Source organism: Dermacentor andersoni, chromosome 8, assembly GCF_023375885.2.
Source record: "Dermacentor andersoni chromosome 8, qqDerAnde1_hic_scaffold, whole genome shotgun sequence".
Taxonomy (NCBI): Eukaryota; Metazoa; Arthropoda; class Arachnida; order Ixodida; family Ixodidae; genus Dermacentor; species Dermacentor andersoni.
In genome coordinates, this window is record NC_092821.1 from 118,120,217 (window position 1) to 118,144,440 (window position 24,224).

At 52.8% G+C, this 24,224-nt stretch overlaps 1 protein-coding gene across 1 annotated transcript in view; it reads right to left on the bottom strand.

Annotated features, from left to right (window-relative positions):
* Positions 1-24,224, bottom strand: part of LOC126529162 (meteorin-like protein) — a 72,555-nt gene that overhangs the window by 34,609 nt on the left and 13,722 nt on the right. The window contains exons 2-3 of the mRNA XM_050176761.3: positions 22,335-22,599; positions 20,179-20,368 (exon numbers count right to left, since the gene is read on the bottom strand). Of these exons, the coding sequence (XP_050032718.1) occupies positions 20,179-20,368; positions 22,335-22,599 (455 nt within the window). The remainder of the gene's footprint in view (positions 1-20,178; positions 20,369-22,334; positions 22,600-24,224) is intronic.

The following is a 24,224-nucleotide window of genomic DNA, read 5'->3' on the forward strand; positions in this document are numbered from 1 at the left end:
GGCATCACAGGCAGTACATTAAACAGATAAAACTATGAGCGTGCTTCCTGCCTGATCATGAGTATAGAGGCATCGAGAACAAAGTAATATGCAGGAATTTTTGATATATAGGGGTTTTTGCGTTGTAGTGTCAATATGCTGAGCAAATTGGTCCTGCGAGCATCCATAAGGCGGAGGAAGTTTTTATCGAAGTGACCAGCTGTCATCCACCCGACGATCGAACGAAAGTACTACCATGGAAGGACTCTGGTTCTACTAGGAAAATCCGCGCGAATTCCTCAGAGAAAGGTTCTCAGTTAAAGAAGAAAAAAAAATTCTTCCTCGCCAGGTAATCGAACCCGGGATCAACGCCTTTCCGAGGCGATATCGCTGTACCATCCAAGCTAACCAGGACGTTAGCAGATTGCAGTGGAAGACCGAGTTAATCGACTCTAAGCCTAGGGACACTGAATATGGCAAAGCAGTTTTACGGAGGCGCATATTAATAGCTCTGTAACAGTTCGTACCTTTCAAAAAGGTTAATAGATATTTTCGATTCTCATGGTTTTTGAAGCAACTACCGAGTAGACAGACGTATCTGTGAAAAACGGCAAGCTTATCGGATATACCTGAAGAAAAAAAAAAAAGGGTGGGGGGGGGGGGGGGGGGGGGGCGTCGCTGCTTTCAAATCACTATCGCGGACTCGGTATTAAGTCTTCAAGAAGCTAGTCAAAAGTATCAACCTAACGGGTCACACGCGCGGCGTCACAAACGCAAGCTCTCGACGTCACCTCGCTTATTACTATACGGCTTCCCACATCGGTGCTGGTGGTGGTCTCTTCGCGGAAACGTCGCCTCAGCGATGACACACAGCACGCGAACGTTCTGCACAAAGGGGACTCCATTCAAGGTGTAAACGCCCTGCTAGTCGGAGGACGCAACGACCTCCGGGCGAGAAATAGATGGCCTGTCAAGTCCTCAACGTCGCTCCGACGTACGAGCGCGCGCGTGACCAACGCTCTCTTTATGTTCCAGCTCTCTCGCCGGGGTCGCCCGTCAACAACGGGAGGTCCGCGACGCCAATCCAATTAAGGGAGGCCTGAGAAGCCACAAGGCCAAGCGTTGTTGTCCGGCGTCTGTCCACGTCACCCCTTTTTTTTCTCTCTCTCTCGCCAGCAGCATCAGCGCACTGTTGGCACGCAGCTGCACACTTTACCACTTGACCGTCGCTAATGCTCAATCACTGGAAGCAGCAGCACCAACAGAAGACGTCGCGAAAAACGGGAGAGAGGCGACTGCCAGGTCGCGTCGTTGTCGCTGTCTTCTGTTCCCGTCAACTGTCCCCCGCAAGGCATCCTTGTTGCTGAAAAACGCCACTCGTTGCAACGCAAACCGCGCCAACAAAGGACCACTGAGGTGCAGAAGCTGGAGAAAGTTTGCGGAAACGTACGGGGGAGATGAGGAAGTCAGCAGGCAGGCGGCCGTTTCCACTGCGTCGTGGGCGAAACGGTCGAAAATGGGGACAGACCTCAAAGCAGTGGGGGGAGAGGGGGGTGTAACCCGCAGCTCGAAGTCGTGTTTGAGGTAAAGATGGCGAGCGATCGACAGACGAAGAACGGAGAAAGAAAGAGAGTGTTGCGGGAAAAGAAAGCGCCGACGCTGTGTAGGGGGAACCGCACGGAAAAGCGATTAGCTAGGAAGTTGACCGCAAAAAAGCAGATGACGATGGGTGCGGGAGCAGACGACACAAGGGACCCTTTCTTGAAGACGACGACGCTTGCCAACCAGATACCATGGGGGCAAAGCAAGGAACTATGAAGCTGAATAGGAACAAGACTGTCGTTCTCTTTTCCTGTCCCTCGACTTGGCCTGGGGAATCGGTGAGACAGGGAACAGAAAACCGGAAAGAGGCGAGAAGGGAGAGAATAAAACGAAAATCAGGTGCAGACGAAAGAAAGCAGACGACAACGCACTAGGGCGGGTGCTCATTACGCACCAGGAACTGCGCCGCACCGGGAAAGCGCGGGAACTGCTTTCAAAAAATCGTCGACGTTGTTCGGATGGTCCTTCTGGTTTGCCCCGGGCGTTTCGGGGATGGCCAATTAGGAAGAGGAGCGCCGCAAAAGAACGCAGCCATTCTTACGAGTGTTCGTAAAGCATAGCGGCACATCCCGGCCACAGGGAGAAAGACGGCGAGAGGTCCACCTTTTTTACGAGTTTTTAGGGATGGGCGTGCACTGTTGGTGCTGCTTTGAACGAACAGTAAAGGCGGTGCACTTTATTGTGGGTCTGTGCGTCGGCTGCTGCTGCAGTGATTAGCGGCACTAAGGGGACGTCGGGAAGTGCCGACAGAATGGATGGTTCCTTTTGGAGGGAGGGAGGGGGTTCCCGCTGCGTCTAACGTATTGGTCGCTGTGGCCGAACCCGCCGGGATACTAAGTGCTTTAAAATTAGGGTCGCCGATTACCATCCCCTTTGTTGTCGCAACTGATCCCGCTGATGTTGCCAGTGCGCTCAGCCGCCATTTTCGCCCGCTTTCTCGTTTACTTCCCGCCGTTATCGTAGGCTTTGATTGGGTCGTTACGTGCATGCGGAAGCACTGGTCAGTGCGCAGGCTATTTCCTGCACGCGCTCAGGCGTACCTTTATGATTTTGATCAACATAGATTTGAAACTGACCTCAGCCTACACGAGAAAAGGAAAGTGTTACATTTTGCACATACTTCGGATGTTTCGCCGATGCAAATGTACACTCGGCGTCAAACAATTACAGACCACGAGACCTGAGCGAAAGCTGAACATTTCCTCAAGTTCCGCAGGCAGCAGAGAATTCGGATTTCTAGTCCGTACTATTATATGTAAGCAACATAACGCTACACAGTCGTACTGGCTGAGGGCAACAACTGCTCATAAATTCTACTTTCCCGCGAAACTCATGGTCCGTAAACTTTTGACGCATATCATACGTATTCAGTGCAGTTCGCACAGACGACACGAACCTCTTCACACATACACCCTTCTCCTCACATGCACCTTCCAAAAAAGAAAAAAAGCAGTTCGTCGCACCGAAACGGTCACAATAATGACTTATTTGCTGGTTAGATTCAGCAGGTGACGTCATCGTCCGCGTGAGTCACGAGTTTGCAAGGACTGTCGCACGACGGGATTGATAACCAAGGGCCCCCGGAATGACGTCATCGAGGTCATGTGCGAGGCACGCGCAGTAAGTTGAGGGTGAACCAAAAGTGCCTATTGTACCGCAGTACGTCCTGCGCGATTCAATTACATTATCGCCACTTTCCAACTGGCCGCTCTATTCTCTCCTTCGCATTCTCTATGTCCACTCACCGCAGAACAAAGCGGGGTCACTGCATCACGCCGTTTTTTTTTTGTTGTTTTTTTTTCGACCGGTTAAGCACGACTAGCCGGGCGGTCGCGTGCCAAAAGCGTGACCGTCTACTCCTCGTTCGCTCTCACTGGGCCAGACAAAAGAACGGCCGCGGCCCGACAACACGCGATTCTCGTCTGCTTCTCTTCTCGCTTAATCCCGAGCGAGAACGAGATATCGGGATGGCGCGTGCCTACATTTTTCGCCTGCATTTCCCTCCCCTTCAAAGAACTGCGAAGCACTTCGGCAACTTCGGTTTACAAGCGACTGCACCCCTACAGGGGGGCATGCGCCGAAAGGGCGGCCGCGGGCACCGTATTTGTTCCATGGTTGTTCTTCATTCGTTCCGCCAAGCAGCAAACGGGAGCGGACGATCAGCCCACCGCCCGACACGCGACGGTCGTCCGTCTACTCTGTCTCTCGCTCAACCCCAAGCGAAAACGAGATCTCGCACGATGACGCGTGCCTGCATTAGTCGTCTGCATTCTGCGGCCCGCATCGGAAATAGCGCTTCTGCTTCGCGAGCGATTAAAAGCACGCACGCAGACTGTCATGTGCCAACAGCCGTGGCCGGTTTCGTTCCTTCTCTCGTTCGCTTTGTGTGATCGAGCAGACGACAGAGGATCAACGCCGCCGCGACACGCGACATTGTCGTCTGCTCGGTTTCTCGCTTAACCCCATAGCGAAAACGAGATCTCATGTGATGACACGTGCCTGGCATTTTCGTGTGCTTTTCAAAAGACCGGCCTGCCGCCATCGCCCGTGCCGCCCCACCACGACGACGTCGTCATTTCTCTCTTGCATCCGGGTCGGGAAAGCAACGCTTTTCTGCGATGTTTGTTGATGTTTTCACCAACCCCCCGCTTTGACGGCGGCTTCTCTCTTATTTTCCTCTGCTCCCTCGTCGGCCTGCCTGTCATCATCTCCCCTACCCTACGGCCGAGTCTAGCGCTGACGCGAGCTGTTTGCATGCGAGTGAGTCATGGACGCTTTTGATGTCGTCGGCGCTCATGGGAACGGTCAACGAAGCGAATGAACGGTCGACGCGGTGCGAGGCGCAGTGTTCTCGTCCGCGGGTTTTAAGAGCTGCGCAGGGGCCAGGCCTGCTCATAAAGCACCCGGAGTCATATGCATAACGGGATGCATAAAAGAAAACCGGAGTTGCGGCGTCTTTGCGGCCGTAGAGTTGCGAGTACGGCTTTTACGGTGGGCGTGAGTTGCTTGGATTCGAGTAGCTAAGGCATATCGCGGTTTTTACGTCACTCGGCATTCGCCAAAGAAGGTCATATTAGCGTAAATTCTCAAAGAAGATTGTTAAGGGGCGACAGGACGACGAAGACGGAAGGTGGTCGACGGGGACAATTACGACGACCGTTTGCCTTGGCAAGAGGTCCACTAGCCGTCTTGTAAGCTGCCGTAAACCTATTTAATATCTTGTAAATGTGTCGTATGTAATCTGTATAACAGCCTGCAGATACACCCGTATTTACAATGGAGGAAGAAAAAAGTTAGGAGGGATCATTAACGTCACGCAGCCAGCCTTGGCAAGCGAACGCTCCGTGAAGTCAGTTCCTCTGCTAGTGGCGGCCCAACAGGTGACCTCTTGCGTCGAGATCACAAAGCAAGAATCAAGAGCAAAACAAGAGTAGCCACGAAAATAGTTTTTATTCGGTGAGGGCTTGTTCGATTGCCCTGCCGCGGCTCTGCCTGCACAGCGGGAACAGTAATAGCGAATTCGTCAAATCGCACCGGTGCGATTTGCCGAACTCGCCATAAGACCAACCGCGCACTTTGAACTGCTATTACGCGTTGGACCGAGAGGTCTGGCTTCAATCGCGTAGCGCGATGCTCCCTCCTTTTCCCTTCTTCCATGCTATTTACATTTCGCTTCCGTGACAATACTTCTGTTCATCATCAGTACGTTATATTTTGACTTGGCTTGCAGCGAGAAACGTAAGGTAAGCTGACATGGTATAGCGGCCGCCCCGCGGAAGCACGTTAGTCCAGGGCCCGATCGATGCCCCCGGACCAGGATAGTCCAGGGCTCGATGCCCCCGGACCAGGAAGAACGTTCCTCCACCTGCGGCGAAGCTGTCTAAGAAACTGATACGGGCATTTGATTCGTTCCATATTTCCCAATGGATGACATCGCTTTTACAGCGAAGCCTTTCTTTTATTATTGTTACCTTTATTAAGCGAGTAGCGTTAAGTGAAGTGAGAGACGTTTCAGACACAAAAGAGAGCTTCGCTCATCACCCGACTCGCACACACGCGTCGGATCCACCGAGTGCGCGCACACGGGTGTTCCGCGCAGTAATGGCGGACGCCCGAAGACCCGGCGCCCCACATACGAAGCTCGCCGAACGCGCGCAGACCTCGCAAGCAAGCCCATGTGCAGCGCGTGTTGGGCGAGCGATCTTTTCTCGGGCAGCGAGCGATTCGAGAAAACAGGTTCCCAAACGCCGCAATCGGCGGGCACCGCACGCGCACGCGTACACAGCCATGGGGACCAAGCGCAGGCCGTATAACCGGCTATATAGTCGCTGCCTTTGCTTCATTGCACTCTCGCTGCGTTTTCGGTATATACCCTCGTTTCCTCGGCATATTACTAAACGTCACGGCATTTATTCACGCGTCTTATCGCTTCTCTTTCGTATAGGTTCTAAGCGACTTCCCAGACGCACAGCGTAAAAGAAAAGAAAGATAATTACGGGAACTATGACAGCAAAAGAACCCGACACCCGCTTTACACGCAATCTAAAATAAGGAAGCTCGGATTTATAAATGAGTTAATTATGATGTGTAAATGAGTCAATGACGATATGGACCGTGGGAGTGTTGCAAGTGCCGATATATATGCACACGGCCGGGAGAGACAGAAATGACTGCCAGAAGTCTAAACCGGAGACTTCGTAACGAAGCACGTTTCAAGGTGGGCGAGTGGTCGAGCCCAATGCATTGCAATGCCCAATGCTTCGAACAGACGAAGAAAACGTGCTGCGACCAAGGCCGAAGGTCGAGAAGCGAGACGTGAAACCGCCATAATGAAACACGCAACTAGACAGATGAGCGTACGAAACGTTTACCGAGGGCGTACGTCTGCAACCTTTCATCGGCAAACTCCACACCTCATGTCACGTGCGCCATCTGTGTGCACTTGCAAAACAGGCAAGCGCACACATTCGAGTGGACGAAAAAAGGATAAACGAAAAGAACTAAAGAAACCGTTTTAAAAGTGAGAAGCGATCGATGACAACTTGAGAAGTTCCAGAGACCAAAAAAAGAAGTCACAGAAAAGACTGCAAGAATTGAAGCAACTTATACCTTCCTTGGCAGATTAGCCAAGCGGAAGATCACGTGAACTTAACAGGCCGGGTGCGCATTAGTCGTTCACCATTGCTGAAGCCGACGACAAAAGAAGAGAATGAAAGTGACCGAAACGTGCCTGTCGAAGATATGTCCGAAGACGAATCACGCAGTCAAAAGGCGCACATCACGACACCGTGGTGGGTCGTGTCGCGTCAGTGGAGCTAAAAGATAAGGCGAGACCTGTGCTGCTGGCACGGGCAGATACGAGTAATGGACAACACTTGCCCACGGGGGGGGCGCAGCACGCAGAGCAGTCCAGTGAGCACAAGAAGGAAATGACCGCTAACTAGAATCTACTACGTTTCAAGCTAGCAGACAAAGCGCAGACGACAAGACTCGCACCGCTGAGGAACAGACGAAAAGATAACCAAGCAGAAAAACGTCAACAACGAAAGAGACAACAGCAAAGAGGCGCAACGCGAGCAAGTACGCGATAAAATAGCAGACGAAAACCAAAGGAGAAAGAAAAGGGACAGAAAAGGACTGCAAACCATGAACAGCGCCCTAGCTGTCTAAGGTCAACAAGGAAACCGACAAACGACTAAGGCCCGATAAACAAGTCAGCGGACAAAAAAACTGAAGACCGAAGCAGACGAACGTCAACGACGAAACAGACGACGACGGCCAATAGCCGTCCAGCAGCAAGCAAGCAGACGACGGCAACCAAACAACCAAACGCAAGGAGAGGCGGCAGAGACGCAGGGATAAAAACAGGCACAAGACAAACGACCCGGTAACAAGCGCGCACGCAGCATACATTTGGGAAGCCTTGTGCCCTGCTAGATGTTGGCGAGAGAGAGAGAGAGAGAGATGGCGATAGGTGGTGGGGGAAGATACCGCGGGCACCAGCAACCACACCGCGGTAGAGGTAGGTGTACGTACGTACGATGCCCCGCGCACCGTACCCTGCTGTCCAGGGTTGGCTAGCCGGCGCGCGCGCGCGCGGCATGAGCGTGCGCGCGACTGATACCCCAGAGAAAGAGAGAGAGAGAGATAGCCAGCGAGCGGCTGGGCGAGCCCGCCATGACCTCTAACCTCGCCCGGGCCGGGCCCGGCTCAGTCCGGTCTGCAAGCGAGCCGAAGAGGCCGCCCCCGCTGACTGACCAGTCTCGACGGCCTCGCGCGCAAGGCGCCCCGAGGAACGACCTGTTGCACCCTTGAGGGGGAGGGGGGTGCCCTCGGCAAAGAGAATAGCCTGAGCTCTTCTAACGCCCACGTCCGCTGGAGGAACACGTGCGTCACAAGGCGTTGCAGCCATGATCGCAGCAGCAGTGTTCTTTTCGTCTGCTAAGATACCCACTAGCAGAAGATTGGCGCTGTGGTTGTTTGTCTTCTGCTCTGCCTTTTCGAGATGATAACGCTAAGGGGGATCACAATCTTTCTTTCTTTCTTTTTTCTTTCGCGTTCTGAGCACCTCCCCCTAAATACCCGTCCTAAGATGGCCGTGCGGTTTTGTGGTTCTTGAGGCTGGCTAGCGCAGCGAAACAAATTATCGCGGGCTTCTATCCTTACGAACTTTGTGGAACGCCCCTCCCACGCACGGGGGGAGCGCACGTGCATGTTTGTTCTTTCGCAACGGAGCAGTCGTATCGCGGTGACGGCGGGTACCCTCTCACGATACTCATGCAAACTCCCACCGACAAAGCAAGGCCACCGATTTCGGCTCGACTATTGCGGAGAAAGCAAAAAAAGTAAATGCCTCGTTGATTACAGTGAACATTCAAGGTCTTGCGTTCCCGGAACGAGCTGTACGCCTTTTACCCTTGCGGACAATGCTGTCGACCACAACTGAAAGTGCCGCATTATATATATATAGTGTTTCTTGTTTGTTCTTTTGTTCATTCTTTTGTGTACATGTACGTTTGCCTGATTTAGTGAGAATTGAAAACAGGTCAACCACCCACTGGAGACAGTCTTCTGAAGTCCCTGATCCCCTATAGAAAACCTACTCGGAGAGCACGGCGACTTAAGACACACAAAAGGTCAACATACAGTTATTGAATTTCCCTCCTAACCCACAATCTGGGCAAACCACATTCTGAGTCTTGTTTATCCAGAATCCCAATTTACAGTACTTCTTTAACAGATAAATTGATAACGAGACTCCGAGCAGACGCCGTCAAAATCTGGTGACGTCACGGGAGAGGCTAGTGCGTGAACTTCGAACAAGCGTCGCCACCCGCCAATTCGTACATTGCGTGTTTTCTGGCTTCACCAAGACTCCTGTCACAGTAAAGAGTAGCCGTCTTCCTAATGCAGGACCGTAATTTACTAGTACGGCTCGGCTTAATATTCCTCCTCGGCGTCACTTCCAAGTAGTCACACGGCCCCAGCTGCTAGGGGTTCGATCCCGCGACCCTGCGCTCAGCGCCACAGAGACTGGGCCACCGCAGCTGTGGGTTTTCGCGTATGAGACAGGGAAGACACGAGTCGCTCGTGTTTACAGATCAAAGTGAGATCTCGTAAGCGCAGCAAACAGGGAAAAAAATCTCAGTGCCCTTCCACTCTGTAAAGAAGGATGACCAGCGAAGCTGTGTATGTGGGACCCTTAATGGCGCACTGCACCTCCGCCGCGGGTCGGGCCGGTTTGCACTATCTCCGGGATTGGCCCACGTATGGCGAGTTTTTTCGCTTACGACACGAAAATTTCCTTGGACGGCGCAGGTATACAGCTTCGCTGTAAAAAGAGCAGGGGGGGGGGGGGGTATCAATAACTCGCAACGCCTGGCTTTGTTTATCTTCCTGGCTTTGTTTATTGCGCAAGTGTACACCTGCTGGCGCGAACCGAATGCCACGCCTGCTGCTATTTGACCGTCCTGAGGTTTCTCTCTTCCCAATTCCCACGTACGGGGGGGACCGTGCCATCGAAAACCAAAGCCATGGCCGTTGCAGCAGGCGGACGATGCGGAGGCGGTTCCAGACTGGAATGCGCCGTCGAAACGCGAGGAACGGCCAGCAGCGAACGTCTCTCGCCGAGTGCGAGGTCCGACCAACGCACTGCGTCGCGTTCGATTCCCCCCAGAGGCGTCACAACAACGGACAAACATCCGCACACGTGTTAACCGCACCGGTCGTTGAATTCGCGAGGCAAGCACGGGCTTCGGGTGACATCACGCGAGCTGGGACGCAAGAGAGGAGGCGGCGATGGCGGGCAAATTCCGTTGTTGCCCGCTCGTAAATGGACACCCGGCGTCGGACTCAGAGTCAGACACCAACCGTGCGTTTTGCTCGATGCAGCCCCTCGAGTCATCTCGAGTCACCGCAGGACACGCAAGACGTCTGCCCCCCTCCCCTCTCCCGCGCTGCCCAGCGCGAGATTTTCAAGCGCCTCGTCATGTGACTGAGCACACGTGGTAGAGGCAGAGAGTTTCTCACTATAGCACCTAGAGGGAAAACTGGCGCCACCGGCTATATGGGAGTTACAGGGGAGTTACAGAGTTATAAGGGGCGACGTGCCGTCATGGGAATGACGGTATATGTGTTTGCGAGGCTTGTGTTGGCTGGTATTGTAACAGGCTTCGTCTAAAACGTGGATATGGCTACACAAATAACGCGTTCTGAAAGTAAAAGCTTCATAAAATAGTTCTACTCACGCAAATTGCATCTTTACTCACCTACAATGCATGATGAAGGGAAGAAAAGCAAGAACAGACGACAAACTGTTTCAAAGCGAACGCGAATCTTGTCGTCTGTCCTCTAACTTTAGCGGCCCGCTGATACTTTTTACGTACCATATAATTGTAGATGCAATAACAAGTTCTTATGGTTAAACAAAACATGTTTTTGTGTAATAATAAAGCTAAAACAGCTTTTTACGTGCAGTTCTAGTAGAATATGAATCATTGTGACAGACGGAACGGTGCTTGCCTAGCTCTCCGAGAACGATGCCAATCCGAAGTCGCAATATACCGGCATTCCCATGAATACCACAGCGCAGCAGCGCCAGAATTCCATCTAGGTAATACAGTCAGAAACTCTATCGGTATAAGTATATGGGGAGGGGGGGCATCCGGTGACGTTTCTTTCGAAGCGTACATGGTCCGACCTCAAGCACCGTATAGACAACATATGGAGAGGAGAGCATGAAAAGCGCGAGCTATGAATGATACGTGTGTCTGCTTACAGGCACGCTAAAGACCCAATGCTAAAAATGAGTTCGGACTCGTATAAAAGCATTACTTCGAAACCCTGTTTGCTCGCCTTGCGAACGCGGGTTTACTATTGTTAGTGAAATACATATATATACGGAGAAAAAGCTTTCGAATTTGGCGCCGGAAGCTCAGCACTCCAACATGAGCGTGACGTCACGGATTTCAAGGTATTTTACTTGCGTTTGGGGCGTTGTGCTGTACGAGAGGTTCTTCGAAATTTGCTGGTTGACTATAACTTTTTGAGTACAAGCAAAATGTGAGTGGATTCTCTCTCTCTTTTTTTTACAGATTTCTTTCCGTTCCCGTACATAACGAAACAAATAAATAAAATAAAGAAAGGACACCAGACACAATAGACGACGTCCCATTCCAAGACATCAACTTCGGGACGGCCTCGCCATCCACATGTCCTTTTTGTCTATTGCTTTTTCTTCTTATTCATAAGTGGTTCAAGAAGCAGAACGTTAGGACCTTTGTATGTATATCGGCCGTTCGTGAAATGCGTTATGACGACGAAGTCACAGAATCGAACGAAATAAATCCTCGCATACGTTGCACCGGCCCAGATACGAGCAGAAAACGAATCCTTGAAGTGCTTGCGTCTGAGGAGCGTACAGACAGAAAACACACACACACACACACACGCACACACACACACACACACACACACAAACTGTACGAAGGTTTCAGCGACGTCACCGAAGCTGGCCGCCTTTGCCAGTGTTATTATTAATGCCAGTTCCGAGTCCAGTCTGATCACAATGGAGCAGCGTTCCGTCGTGCACATATCTATAAATCACACTAGAGCAGCAAACCACTCGGGTCCCGCTAGAGATAAGCTTTCTAGCAATCCGCGGAATTTGCATGGCGCCGAGCTCGCGTATAACTGATACAGGTCGGCAAAAAGGGGGCTCGTTCGTGTGTCTGTGCGTGTGCGTGTGTGTTTTAACGGGCGCAGCGACAAGAATTGGTCGGCCTCCCCACCCGGCCCTGGGGCGTGGCGTTCGTGAGTCGCATATCTCGCCGACATCGACGCAAGGACGAAAGGCAACGTTCCGGTACCTATCTCGTCGCGAGAACAGTTGCGGGAGACAACGCAAATAAGCCACGCGCCCGCCCGCCCGCTGAAGCAGCCACCCCCGGAACGAGCATGTATATGCGACGCTCGGCCTTACATCCAACGGGGAGCGAGGAAAGTGGTTCGTGAGAGGGCGGTCGGCGGTGGTGGTTGCCAGGCGGAAACGCAAGTGTTCCGTCACGCCCGACTAATTCCGCGGAGTCTCTCGTTGTTAAGAGAGGACGTGCGAGGAATAGATCGACGCGGGCCTACTTCGTGCGAACACGAGAGCTGCCGGAAGAGAGCGTATAGCGTAACGTCGCCGCTAAATGTACAACAGCAATGTACAATGTGTACAAGAATGCGCACGAAAAGGTCCTTTCGGAATGCGGTGTGCACGGCCTTCACAAAGTAAAACTATCGGTAACGTTACGACAAAAAAAAAAGAAAAGGTAGGCTACGTTAGCTAGTCGAATGTTGCTTCCCCAGGTGGGGTTTACGGGCTTTGACGGAGGCAGTTCCTGTGAACAAGTCCACAAACACGTAATTTCAAATTTGTTGACATTCTTTTTTCTTTCTTTCGCGATTACGGTATGCCCTAATATTAGAAACTTGACGACAATGGTATTCGTAAACAATACCATTCCGTTTAATCCTTTTTTTTTTCTCTTTCCCCTGTCTGCTACTTCATACATATTGTTTTGACTATTAAAAAAATCAAGCCCCATTAAAGCGTTTGTGTTCCCGAGATATTCATCGCCAAATCTGACCGTATCATGATCATCATCATCATCATCAGCCTGGTTACGCCCACTGCAGGGCAAAGGCCTCTCCCATACTTCTCCAACTACCCCAACTGACCGTATCAGTATGCCTATTCTTAATTTTTTTCTTTCAATTTCAGAAGTGGGAGTCTCGACCCAAAAATGAACCCCCGCCCACTCCCTCCACCCCACCATCACGCAAACATGTTTGTTTTCCTTAAGTATAATCGCGCAAGTCTGATCGATATCGAGAGAAATGTTCCGCAATTAAAGGTCTAGTTGTCCTTGTCGTGGCAACATCCAGAAGTCATCGCGAGAGCGCCAGCCCGGGTATCGAGGAAGAGGCTGCCTGCGTCATGATACACGAGCCAATTAACCCGCACACTCGGCCTAATCTCGGGGGAAGACCGTGCCACTGACCAACGAACGAACGAACGCATCGGGCTTAGGACTCGTCGGGGGAAAAAAACAAACTTCCTCAACCTCCGTTGCTGCTGCTGCTGCTGCTTACATCGAGAATCGGTGTCAAGTGTGAGAGCTCGCCAGTGCGTCGCCCAGCGGCCTTGGGTGCCCGTGGGAACAGGACTCTCTGGGTGCCGGGAATGCCGCGAGCGAACTTTCGAAAAGCTCGCGAATGTCGTTACGAAGAGAGAAGGAGGTGCACGTATCTTTCGACGGGACCACGAATTCCGGGGTGAGCCGCGGGCCCAGATATAGAGCGGTATAGTGAGCATGCAATGTGCGTTAAAAAAAAAAAAAACGTAGGAACGTTAAAAAAAAAGTGTCGACCCTCGCGAGACTGTTAGCGCCCGGTTAGGCAAAAACTTGCCTAGGCAACCGGTTGCCTATAGCGCCCCGTTGACTAGTGCAGCGATTATAGTTTACGCAGCATCGTCCTTGGTGCGCGTCGTTCTGATAACTATGCAGCGCTCCGCCGATTGCGTGTATTCCGATATCAATCCAAGACCTCAATGACGCCATAACTTCACGAAGCAGCCAGTCGTTAACGGCCAGTTCCAACGCGATTTTAGAGCAGATAACAAAATTCACCGACGATTATTAGGATACCCCCTCTAACGCGAATTTTGAGCGCCACTGTCTTTAGGTGTTCTGAATTCACCCCATACGGTGGCAAATAATTTTGGTTCTGAACGACAGGCTGCTCTCGGCATCAGCGATGAGCCTGTGCTCGGGCAGCTCGTTTAGCAACAGCGGCACACGAACCACTTCCACAGGTTGCATCGCTCACTGTTCAGAGAGAAAGCGTGAACACAGGAACGTGTGGCTCGGGAAGAGCGCATTGTCTAGCGGCGGTGGCGCCGCAGGCGAAGTCGCGCATGCGCAATGGGTCCTTAGCCCACGCCGGCACTTTGTTCCCACGCTCGCCACGTGCCTGGTCGCCGCCGGCACTCCTTTAGGCACTCCGCTTCCCTCCTCACCCTTTCGCCGTACCCTCCTCCGCTTTCCGCCTCGTGGTTCCGCTGCACCCTCCTCTCCGCTTTCCTCCTCGCGCCTCTTCGCTCTCGCCGCTTTTTTTCATCACCCGCTGCGCCCTGCGTTCGCTCTCATCTTTCGCTGAGCTCGTTCGCTCGGTTACAAGTGACGCCGACGGTCGCCGCAGGAACGACCGCCTCTGCGCTTTAAGTAGCCTAGCTTCCGATAGCCACTGACGGAAAGCCCTTCCTAATCGCTGCAGTTGGCCGTTAAACCTTTATTTCCGAGTAGGGCAAGAGTGAAACGCAGACCAGCAAACAACCACATCGAACAACCACTGAACGACAAAAGAAAGAGCCGCAGGTACGAAAGCTTGCGCAAAGAAAGAAACAACATAAAGAACGTATCCGTGCTTAGCTTTGCGAGTTGGCGTTCGAATGTGCTTTTCTATCTTCCTGACGAACCCACAAGCAGTGTCGCAGTTTTCAACCTGATCGGAGCTTACCCAACCATAAAGAGAAACCACCGTCCACAACTTCATCGCCGAGGCGTTCGTCTTGCTTACGATTCGCTTTAACAAGAACAACAACCAAAGAAAAGCCCACGTGCATCCCATAGCTATGCGCGCGTTGTCGGCGAGCAACGGAACCCCTTTCCCGGCGCGCGTCGGTCGGGCGTGAAAATCGCTCCTTTCGTCCGAAACGTCGTCTTTCAATTCCTCGCCGCCAATCTTACCACGCTCCTCTTCCTTGTAAGCCACGCGCGAGAATACAGTGTTCTTCATTCCTGCCCTTCCTTCTCTCTCTCTCTTCTGGACCAACCCCAAAAGCAGCCGACGCGCCCCTCCTCAAAACATTATTCGTAGCACAAACACAGGCACGCACACGCGTACACATACACATACATAACACGCGAATAGCGGAACGTAAAACATTCAAAGCAGACGCACACCGCGGCCGCCGCAAGTCACTTTTCTAAGCGCGGCGGATTGACGACCGACCAGTAAAGCCTGCCTCGAATCTCCTCTCTGAGCACACCGCCGCATCCGCACCAACAGCAAATCCCCCATGGCCCCCCCTTCACCCCCTCCCTTCCTGCTCCCCACTTCCAACCGCCATCCCTGCAAAGCTTCGCATCAAACCCCCCCCCCCCCCCCCCCCCTGAAAGGATGGCTCGGAAACCACTTCCAAATCCCAGCAACGCGGCCCCGAAGAACCCCCGAATGCAGCAGCAGCAGCAGCGACGGCGTCAAACCGGTTGGTCTCTTCCTTTCGAGTCGGACCTGCCCGCCAGCCAGCCCCGCCAAGCAACACGAACGACGCCGCAACGAAGCACACGCGCGCGCATCGAAGACGGGTCGACCGCAAGGTGGATGCATGCAGTACCACAACATCCACAACATCGAGAGCAAAGAGACGAAAGCCGAGGAAAGAGGAGAGGAGGACCGCCGCCTCCCCCCCCCCCCCCCGAAGCCAAGCCGAGACCGGCCACGAGCGGAATGACGTGTTCCTTGCCGTCTGCTACGCTTTCCGTTGCGCAAGGTTGCCCAGCGGGACGACAGAGCCGGTGATCGAAGAGGGGGACTTTCGGAAGGCATATATACACACGCAGCCGTTGGCTTAGCGATCGAGGTCAAGGTACTCCCGACTTATTTATTTCGGCGCGAAGCGAAAAGGACGAAGCAGCACTCGGTCTCTATATGAGATTCGAATGTGCGCGGGGAAGAGATTATGTCGATTTCGACGTTCCTATGACCAACTCGCCGCTTTCGGCTTTGCGAGAACCATAGTGTTTAGACAGGTCGTTTCGGCCGTAAACACCAGGTCCATGTTTCCACGCGGAGGTCTCTGAGCGAATAAAATCGCGTCAAGGCAAGCGACGCGCTAGCGCTAGAAGCGATGCGAAATTAATCGCATCCTTGGCTCTTGACTTTGAATTAAGTTTTGAGATACCTATGGGTTCTGCTGGCCAAGGACGTTAGATGTGTTTACGTTGTCCGGGCTTCCAGATTCAATCCGGTCGTTGCGAGCCGAGATGACTTACGCGAAAATGCGGGTATGCTCTAGTTCATCTGGTTCTTCGTCACCTCGCCAACTCTCCGTGTAGCGCAGTGAAGATTACGCGTCGAGTCAGCCAACCGGGACAGAGAGGAAGCGCTCCTCCACTGTCCAGCCTCTGCGCGCGACGCCGACTGAATGTAGGGATAAGTACACGTAGGCCACACTGGGCCAGCGCTCCTACTACTCCTGTCTCTGAAACACGCAGCCCGCTCTCATTTACTGAGTATGTGACACGAGCCCCAATCTTCGCTGCAATGCGTTAAGCTTTCGAAACAAAGCGTGGCCTCCGAGATTCCGCGTCGTGCTCCCCCATCTCGGAGGCGATGTTCCAGGGAGTATGGATTCAAAGAGTATTCTGGGCTGTCAGTAATGCGGGCCGAGATGTCTTGTAGTCACGTCCCTTCAACTAAGCGTATTCACGCTGTGTTCTTTGCGTGGACAGCCGGCTACGTATTACGTCTTCGCAAGGCCATCCATCTGATTGATATAAGCCCGTGTTTCTGCCGTGTCTTATGTCGGTGCCAATGGCAATGAAATACCAGGCAGTTATCAGAGGCGACTGCTTCTAACACGCCTCGCAATCATTAACGAACGTCCAATCCTTACCACACGCTGGCTCAGCGACTTCACCTTTCCAGCCAGAACGGAGCCATTGGAAGAAGCGTACAATGTCGCCATCTACAGCTGCCTTCGCGGGATGATAAATGGGAGTCAGGCAGAACTCATTCAACACTACTATATATATTACTTAACGTGCAAAATTGTTGTTAACACCCTGGGAACAAGAGGAGTGCTGTCGGACTCCTTCGTGAGGGAGTAACTGACCCCCGTTTACTACAGTTCTCGTACTACCTGAACGCAGTAGGCTCGCCTATTTTCGGTGCCAAGCAGAGTAAACGTGCACTCATCGCGGGCAGACTGAGAACTCTAAATGATTGGAGTTCAGAGTGAGACAAGCAGTTACCTCCGCGTAATGGTGCTGGCAGAGCAAAGGGAGGGGGGGGGGGGGGACCAACAAGAAGCGGTGCCCACGTCGGTGCAATCTCAGTCGCACGCGCTACCAAAGCCGCCAGGCGTCAATTCGAGCAAGCTACGCGCCCATGCATAGCGCCTACAGATAGCGTCGAGGTCTACATTGAAAGGACGAAAGAAAGAAGTTCCCTGGCGATTCAGCGGTAAACGAGGGAAATACGCAAGCATTACGTCGCACCTGCTTGAAATCCCGGATCCATGTTTTATACCGCGCTCACTACACTTCAGAGCGCCGTTCAGGAGCCCACTCGACACACATGCTGCCTCTTCGAGGAGCGAAAAGTTGCATATATGTGTGTGCGTATATATATATATATATATATATATATATATATATATATATATATATATATATATATATATATATATATATATATATATATATACATACATATATATATATATATATATACATATGTGTGTGTGTGTCACCTCTCTATCTCTACCACGTGGCCAGGTTACCACACTCCGAACAACACACATGCACTTATTTCCTTTTTAACACTCCTAATCCCAACGCCCTAAAAAACAGAAAGGCGCGTCGGCCACTCTTCCGCCGGTTCGGTGCCGCCGGTTCAGAGAGTGGCGCTGGGCAAAGCGCAACCACCGCCCATCCCGGCGCGGGCACTGAAAAAGAGGACCGGCCACCACCACCACGCCGCCGCACTCTCCTCCGCAGCACCGGCCCATACGAGCAACCACCGCCGCCGCCGCCACCGCACCCCAACAACACAGCTGACCCCCGCAACGCAGCGGGCATTCAGGCACACGATGCCGCGGCTTCGGGAAGGAAGACCCCTCCTCAAAACGCAGATGAGCGTGCGCGCATACGACTTGAACGGCGACGACCGACGCCCTTCATGCCGCCACCTTTTCCTGTTTCCTTTTTAACTTTTCCGTCTCCCGTTCCTTCGTGCGCCTCCTCTCGGCGCGCATATGGGATGCGCGAACGTAAAGAAGGCACTACATACACGTGCCTGCCTTGCGATGCAGCGCCTCTCTCTCTGTCTTTCCCCTTCTGCCTCTCTCTCGACCGGCTGTGAAGGAGAAAATCCTCCCCGCACCATCTCCGAACGAAATCCCGTCACTTCTCTCTCTCTCTCTGCACCGCACCACGACCACCTTGATGCCTGGCTTCGCACACACTGGCTTACATCTTTCTTTCTTTCTTTCTTTCTTGTGCTTGTTGGCGCTGGTTGCGGGGCAGGGTTCAGAGAAGGCTTTGCGCGCGCCGGATCAGCCTCCCCCGCGCAACGCCCACCCGCCCTCGCTGCCTGCGTCAGCCCTCGGCTGAAATCCCCTAGCCCGAAAAAAAAAAAAGTCGCGGGACGCCCAGAACAACGAACGGAATTCGAGAAGACGAAGCAGGCACGGACGATGAAGACGACGGGTGGCTGCGCGCACGTGCTCGTCGCCGCCAGAGGAGGTAAAGAAGACAACGACAACGCCAAAAGGAAAACACACGGGAGATACCGAAGCTGCGCGTGCCGAGAACCAAAACAGCCACGCGTGCGCACTCTCTTTGAGCCAACGCCCCCTGTCGAGACTCTGCGGCTCGCTGCTAGGACTAACGTGGCGCCGACAACGTCGGCCCTCGGCTTGCTGCGCACGCCGCGCCTTCCTTAAGGCGGTATACCTCCCAAACGCGATCGCTTTCCTCTCCTTTTCTTTTTCATTTAGGCTGCCTCTGACACAAGACGACGTCTTTGTCCAATCATGTCGGGTTTTTCTTTCTTTCGTCGCCGTCCGGCTATTCCATCTTCCTCATTCCCGGTGGTCCAGCCGGCCACACTCGGGAGGTTGGCTCAACCGCCAACAATGGGCCTGCGACGAAGCCCCGCATAGGCGAAACCCTACGGTGTGTCTCAAGTTAAGAAGGAAAGAACGATTGCCGTAGAAGGCAGAAGACACCGGAGGGAGGCAGGACAGGTTGGCTCTTCTAGATGCGGAACGTAACACGGCAGGAAGAAGAGATCCGCTACGCGGAAGCGAGAGCAAATTTCGCAGGGTTGACTTGTTTTCGCGTCCGCGGGAGAGATTGGCGGCGCGAAGGATCGAGACTTGCCAGCACAAAGCGACGCTACTGTCCCCGTCTTATTTCCGGAAGTGAGGGGGGATGCGCTCAATGCGCATACAAAGTGTACGCGGGACAGAGGAAGAAATGTAACGGGATGAGCTCAGAAAGAGCGACCGTCAAGTCCACTGCGTTGTCGACCATGCATGAATGCAGTCTTTGTAGATTCTTCCCCGAAGAAACAGTAATCGGGGGCCGTTGAGGATGCTCAAATTAACATGACCGCAGCAGCAGAGTGCCGCAGCTTCTATGCTCATCTGTACCGGACCATCGCAAGCCATGTGCTTTTTGCGGCAACAAATCACTCAAAAGAACTTGCTGTGGCATCTATCTTGTAAGGGTGATTGGTAATTTGCAACCACTCGCAACTCCGGCGGCATGGTGGCGTGGCGACAATGCAAACGTCGTGGTTCTTCCGAATCCCGCCAGGACGATATTTCGAGAGACTTTCTCGGCTGTTCCACCATTTCTATTCGTCGTACCTTATGACGGTTACGATGGAACTGAAATTACAAACTGCGACTGCGCAGTTTCTATCGATGCCGAGATCACTGCGCATGCGCACGCGCCCGAACACACCACCGCCGAGACGCACCTCACTGCGGCTCTTGCAATGACCTTTGCAACCGCTAGCAGACCTGCCTCGTCGTGTTTCTCAACGGTGACAACAACAACGAACAATCATAAAACTCGCTGACCATGAGAAAAAAATGCCTCTTCGAGACAGAGTGGCTTTCAAAACGGGCTTGGCATCGACCGTGGGACCGGCGGAAGTGCGCTCTAGGACGCCATCGAACACAGAAACCAGTCGAGCAGATGACACGCGTCGTGCGCGTCAGGGAAGAAGAGGAAGCAAGCGGCGTCTACTCACCGGCCAATTCGTCCTCGAGGTCCCGCTGCGACATCACTGGCGTGAGGTGGTACCAGAGGCGAAAGGTGTCCCTGCTCAGCAGGTGATTGGTCTCGGGCGTGGCCTCCAGAAAGAGTGCCACCTGGCCCTTGTAAGAGGTGAAGCAGCGCCGCACTTCGTCGTCGTCTGCTCCGCGCGGCGATGACTGACCCTGCAAGGGGGAACGCAGACGGCAGCATTTAGACAACGCCTCGTGCAAAACCTCGAAGCACTCTGCTCTTCAACAGTGCGCCGCCGAGTGTTCCATCGCACGCACTTCATTTGAGAGCTTTAGTTTAGGGGACGCAAGCGGCTTGCGTACGCAAGAGCTAGGGGCGACGGTACTGCGCATGCGCGGTCCCCAACGTCCGAGTCTGCGCATGCGTAGTACCGTCGCCCCTTTATCTCTTGCGTACACAAGCCGCTTGCGACCCCTAAACTAAAACTCTCTATTATTTCGGAGAGAAGTCGAGGGTTGCTTTTGACACTGGTGATCAAAAAGAACAGACGAGAGGCGGTGTGACGTTGCGAAGCGCGGACAGTCATTCATTGAAGCGCAGACGCCATTTGTGAGCGTTGCCTCGCAACCTCGTAAACGCCAATTCACTGAGAACACTTACACCATTAATATTAAAGTGTCTGATTTGTAGAGGCAGCGTCACACCAGAAGTTGCGTAACAGCGCACAACGGCATTAAAAACAGTGCGCCTTACCGTATACGCTTACAACTAGTTTCCACGCGGAGGAACCCAAGCGTATATTTCAGGTTCTGCAGATGGCGCAGTGTCACTAACCCTACTTCTTCCGCGCCCTTGGCCATTTGGTGAAAATATTTCTAAAGCTCTGTGTAATGCTAACTACGCGTGTGCATGCGTGTTAGCGTTGGTACGTATGTTTCATCTGGCATTTCTTTGCGTCAGAGATGCATTTATATGCGTATTTTATTTGACATTGTACTGTGCAGAATTATGCGCACCGAGGTGTTGATGCCTTGCCCACAAAAAAAAAAGAAAGAAAAAGAAACGCACGCGCGTAGAAAATTTCAACATCATCGCAGGAGCTGAAGACTGCCAGGAGTGGCAAACGATTTCATCCATATATTAAAAGCACAATCGTATAGGCCAAGCTTGAATTTTGTCTCACGTAAAGAAGCTGTTAGAGTTTGCGGGCAATGAGCATCAAGTGGTTGCCAAGTTCTACAAGCTCGATCGTGCGTAGTCTCAGCGTAGGATATATACGGGCTCGTATCAGCCAATCGGTAACGAGATGCCCACTGCATGTTCCATAGAAGGGAGGTGGCGGGCTCGCTCACTGTTCGCTACTAATTCTCCCGTGAGGCTTCTATTCAGTCGGCGCCACGCGAAGGGCGAGTAGAGGCGCGGACAATGGCACCTGCTGCTTTTCTCTGACGCAAGTCGCAAGCAGCCGCTACACTCCAGGGACTCAGTGAGTTAAGCAACTGGTGAAGATTACCGGTAAATATTACGGACAACGACACCAAAAAGACAAACTATTCACAAAAAGTTTTAGGATAGAACTGCTAGGAAAATCAAATTACAGCCAATCCCGACGCTGGACATACTAGCGGGGGCAACCGAACAATGGCAAATAGCAATTACGAACGATAATCTTTATGAACTGGGTCCGTTGTCCGTAAAGCCCTACGTAATATGCACCAATGGCACACCAATAGGTCTAAATAGTAGCCTTAGAGATAAGCTAAGTTTGCGCAAAACCGATGAAGTCGGTTCCAGAAGGATTGTCGAGACGAAAAAAACCGGTCGCCGGATTCGTCTAAACATTAGCGGGTTGGGCCGAGGCGAATTCGCTCAACCCCAATGCAAGGAATGGGCGGTTGATTCGGCCAACCTATTGTACTTGGCCAGAAACAGGTAAACCTGGTCGTGTCGGCTTGGGTCGAATCGCTCGAAGCGATTGTGATTCACCAAGGAGTCGGGGAGGGGGGAGTGTCCGCCTAGAAACACGTAATCCCGGTCGTGTCGGCTTGAGTCGACTCGCGTTCCGACTCTACGCGCTAGCGTCGAAATGCTCAACACGGTTGTGATTCGTCAAGAGGGTGGAGGGTAGGCCGGGGGGGGGGGGGGAGAGTGTCCGCTGAAGGGTCGAACGGCGCCTACCTTGTGTATAGGGATGAGCTTGCGGTGGCCCTCCAGATGGACCGCGGCGCCCGTCGAGTTGGCGTCGATCTTGATGCAGGCCCGGAAGTCGCGGGCGCCCCCGCTTCCGGTTCCGCCCAGGCGGAGCAGGACGCGCAGGGCTCCGCGCGGGTACTTCCACGTGACGCGGCCCTGGTCGCAGCGCAGGTACACCGGCACCACGGAGCGCGACTTGAGCCACCGGTGCGACGACCTCGCCGACGAAGCGTCCGAAGACCTGAGACCACTGGAAAGAAGACGTGGGAGACAGAAAAAAAGAGAGAGTCAGTCTTCGCAAGACTATAGTGCATCTGTCTGGTGCATACCACGTGGCTTCCTACAAACATTAATGGAGTTAACACTGTGGGCACGAAGGAGGCCATAGCGGAGTGCTTGCTTTGGCCATGGACACTGTGATCCCTGCCGATTATAATGCGGTTGCTGATGCTGCCGCAACTCGAAATGAATGAATTGACCATATCACCAAAACCATAGTGTTGCACAGTAAAAAAAAAAAAAAAAAAAAAAAAAAAAAAAAAAAAAAAAAAAAAGCTTTTTGTAATATTTTATTTCTCTATATAGTTTTTTTTTTTTTTTTTTTTTTTGTCGCTCACTTGCGCAAAGCTTTTGTGACTGCTGTCACGACCAAAATCGTGCTTGCCAATGACACCTAGTCCGGGAAACGTACGTCGGTTTTCACTGCACATTCCGCGTCGCGTTTCGCCCTTTCGCGCTAGCAGCAACAAAATGTATAGCTCTTTTGATGCACTCTTCGCGCCAACCATGGATTAATAATGCCTCGTGAAACTATCAGATCCGAAAACAAAGCTCTTCCCATTGCATATAAAAGCTTACAGCTTTTATATGCAATGGGAAGAGCTTTGTTTTCGAATCGGATAGATACGACATTTCCTTCTCGCCGACATCTTTCCCTCCCCTTGTTTACATCGGTCCTCTCGAAATAACCACGCCGCTGCGTTACTACATATGTAAATGTATGCAGTTACACGCTTTAGGTGCGTGGGACGGAAGTTACGCAGGCGCTCTCCCTAACTTGCGCTTCCGATCAGCCGATAAAAGGGCCGGATACACTCGGTTGGCGCCGAGTTCTCGCTTTTCCAAGAGAAGGCCGTCTAAGAAGGCGCCTGCGTAAAGGCGCCTTCTTACGCTTTCCAACGCGATAAGGGAGGCGATGTCATGCCGCCACCCGCACGCTTCCGTAATTAGAAGCGAGGGGGGAAAGGGGAGGGAGGGGGTGGGGTAGAGCTGAAGCAAGAAACATCTAACCCGCTACAACGGCGGACCTCGAGAAAGAAACACGACCTTGCCTCAAGACTTTCCGTCGTCCCGCGCTCCCGACTCTGCCCGAACCACGCGGCCAATATAAAGTGAGCCAATATTAAAGCCAAGGCCGCGCATATAACCACGCCGCAACGTCCCAAGACGCGCCCGCCTCATCAGGCCAAGACACACACTAGTGCTGAACGCTACCGGAAGCAATTGAAAAAACAAGCGCGCACGCGCGCGCGCCCGCGACGCTCGCGAGAACGCTAATTGAACGTCCGCGCGACACCCGAAAAATTTCCCGCACGCGTTCCTCACTAAACAGAGAAAAGCACGAGTCGGATGGAGACTACTTGTCCGGAGGAGACACCCGGAACGGGTTTTTCTTGCGTCGATGCCTTATCTCTCTCTCTCTCTCTCTCTCATGCACAACCGTCCCCTTCTTCATCCGGCATGCCTGCCTGCTTGCCTATAATTGCCGTCGTCGAGGCATCAAAGATGGCGGCGACGCCTACCCGCGCGCGCCTGCCACGCGCGGCGCCTGATTGGTCCGTTAGGAAAAGAACCGCCGTCGTCTGCTCTGCAGCC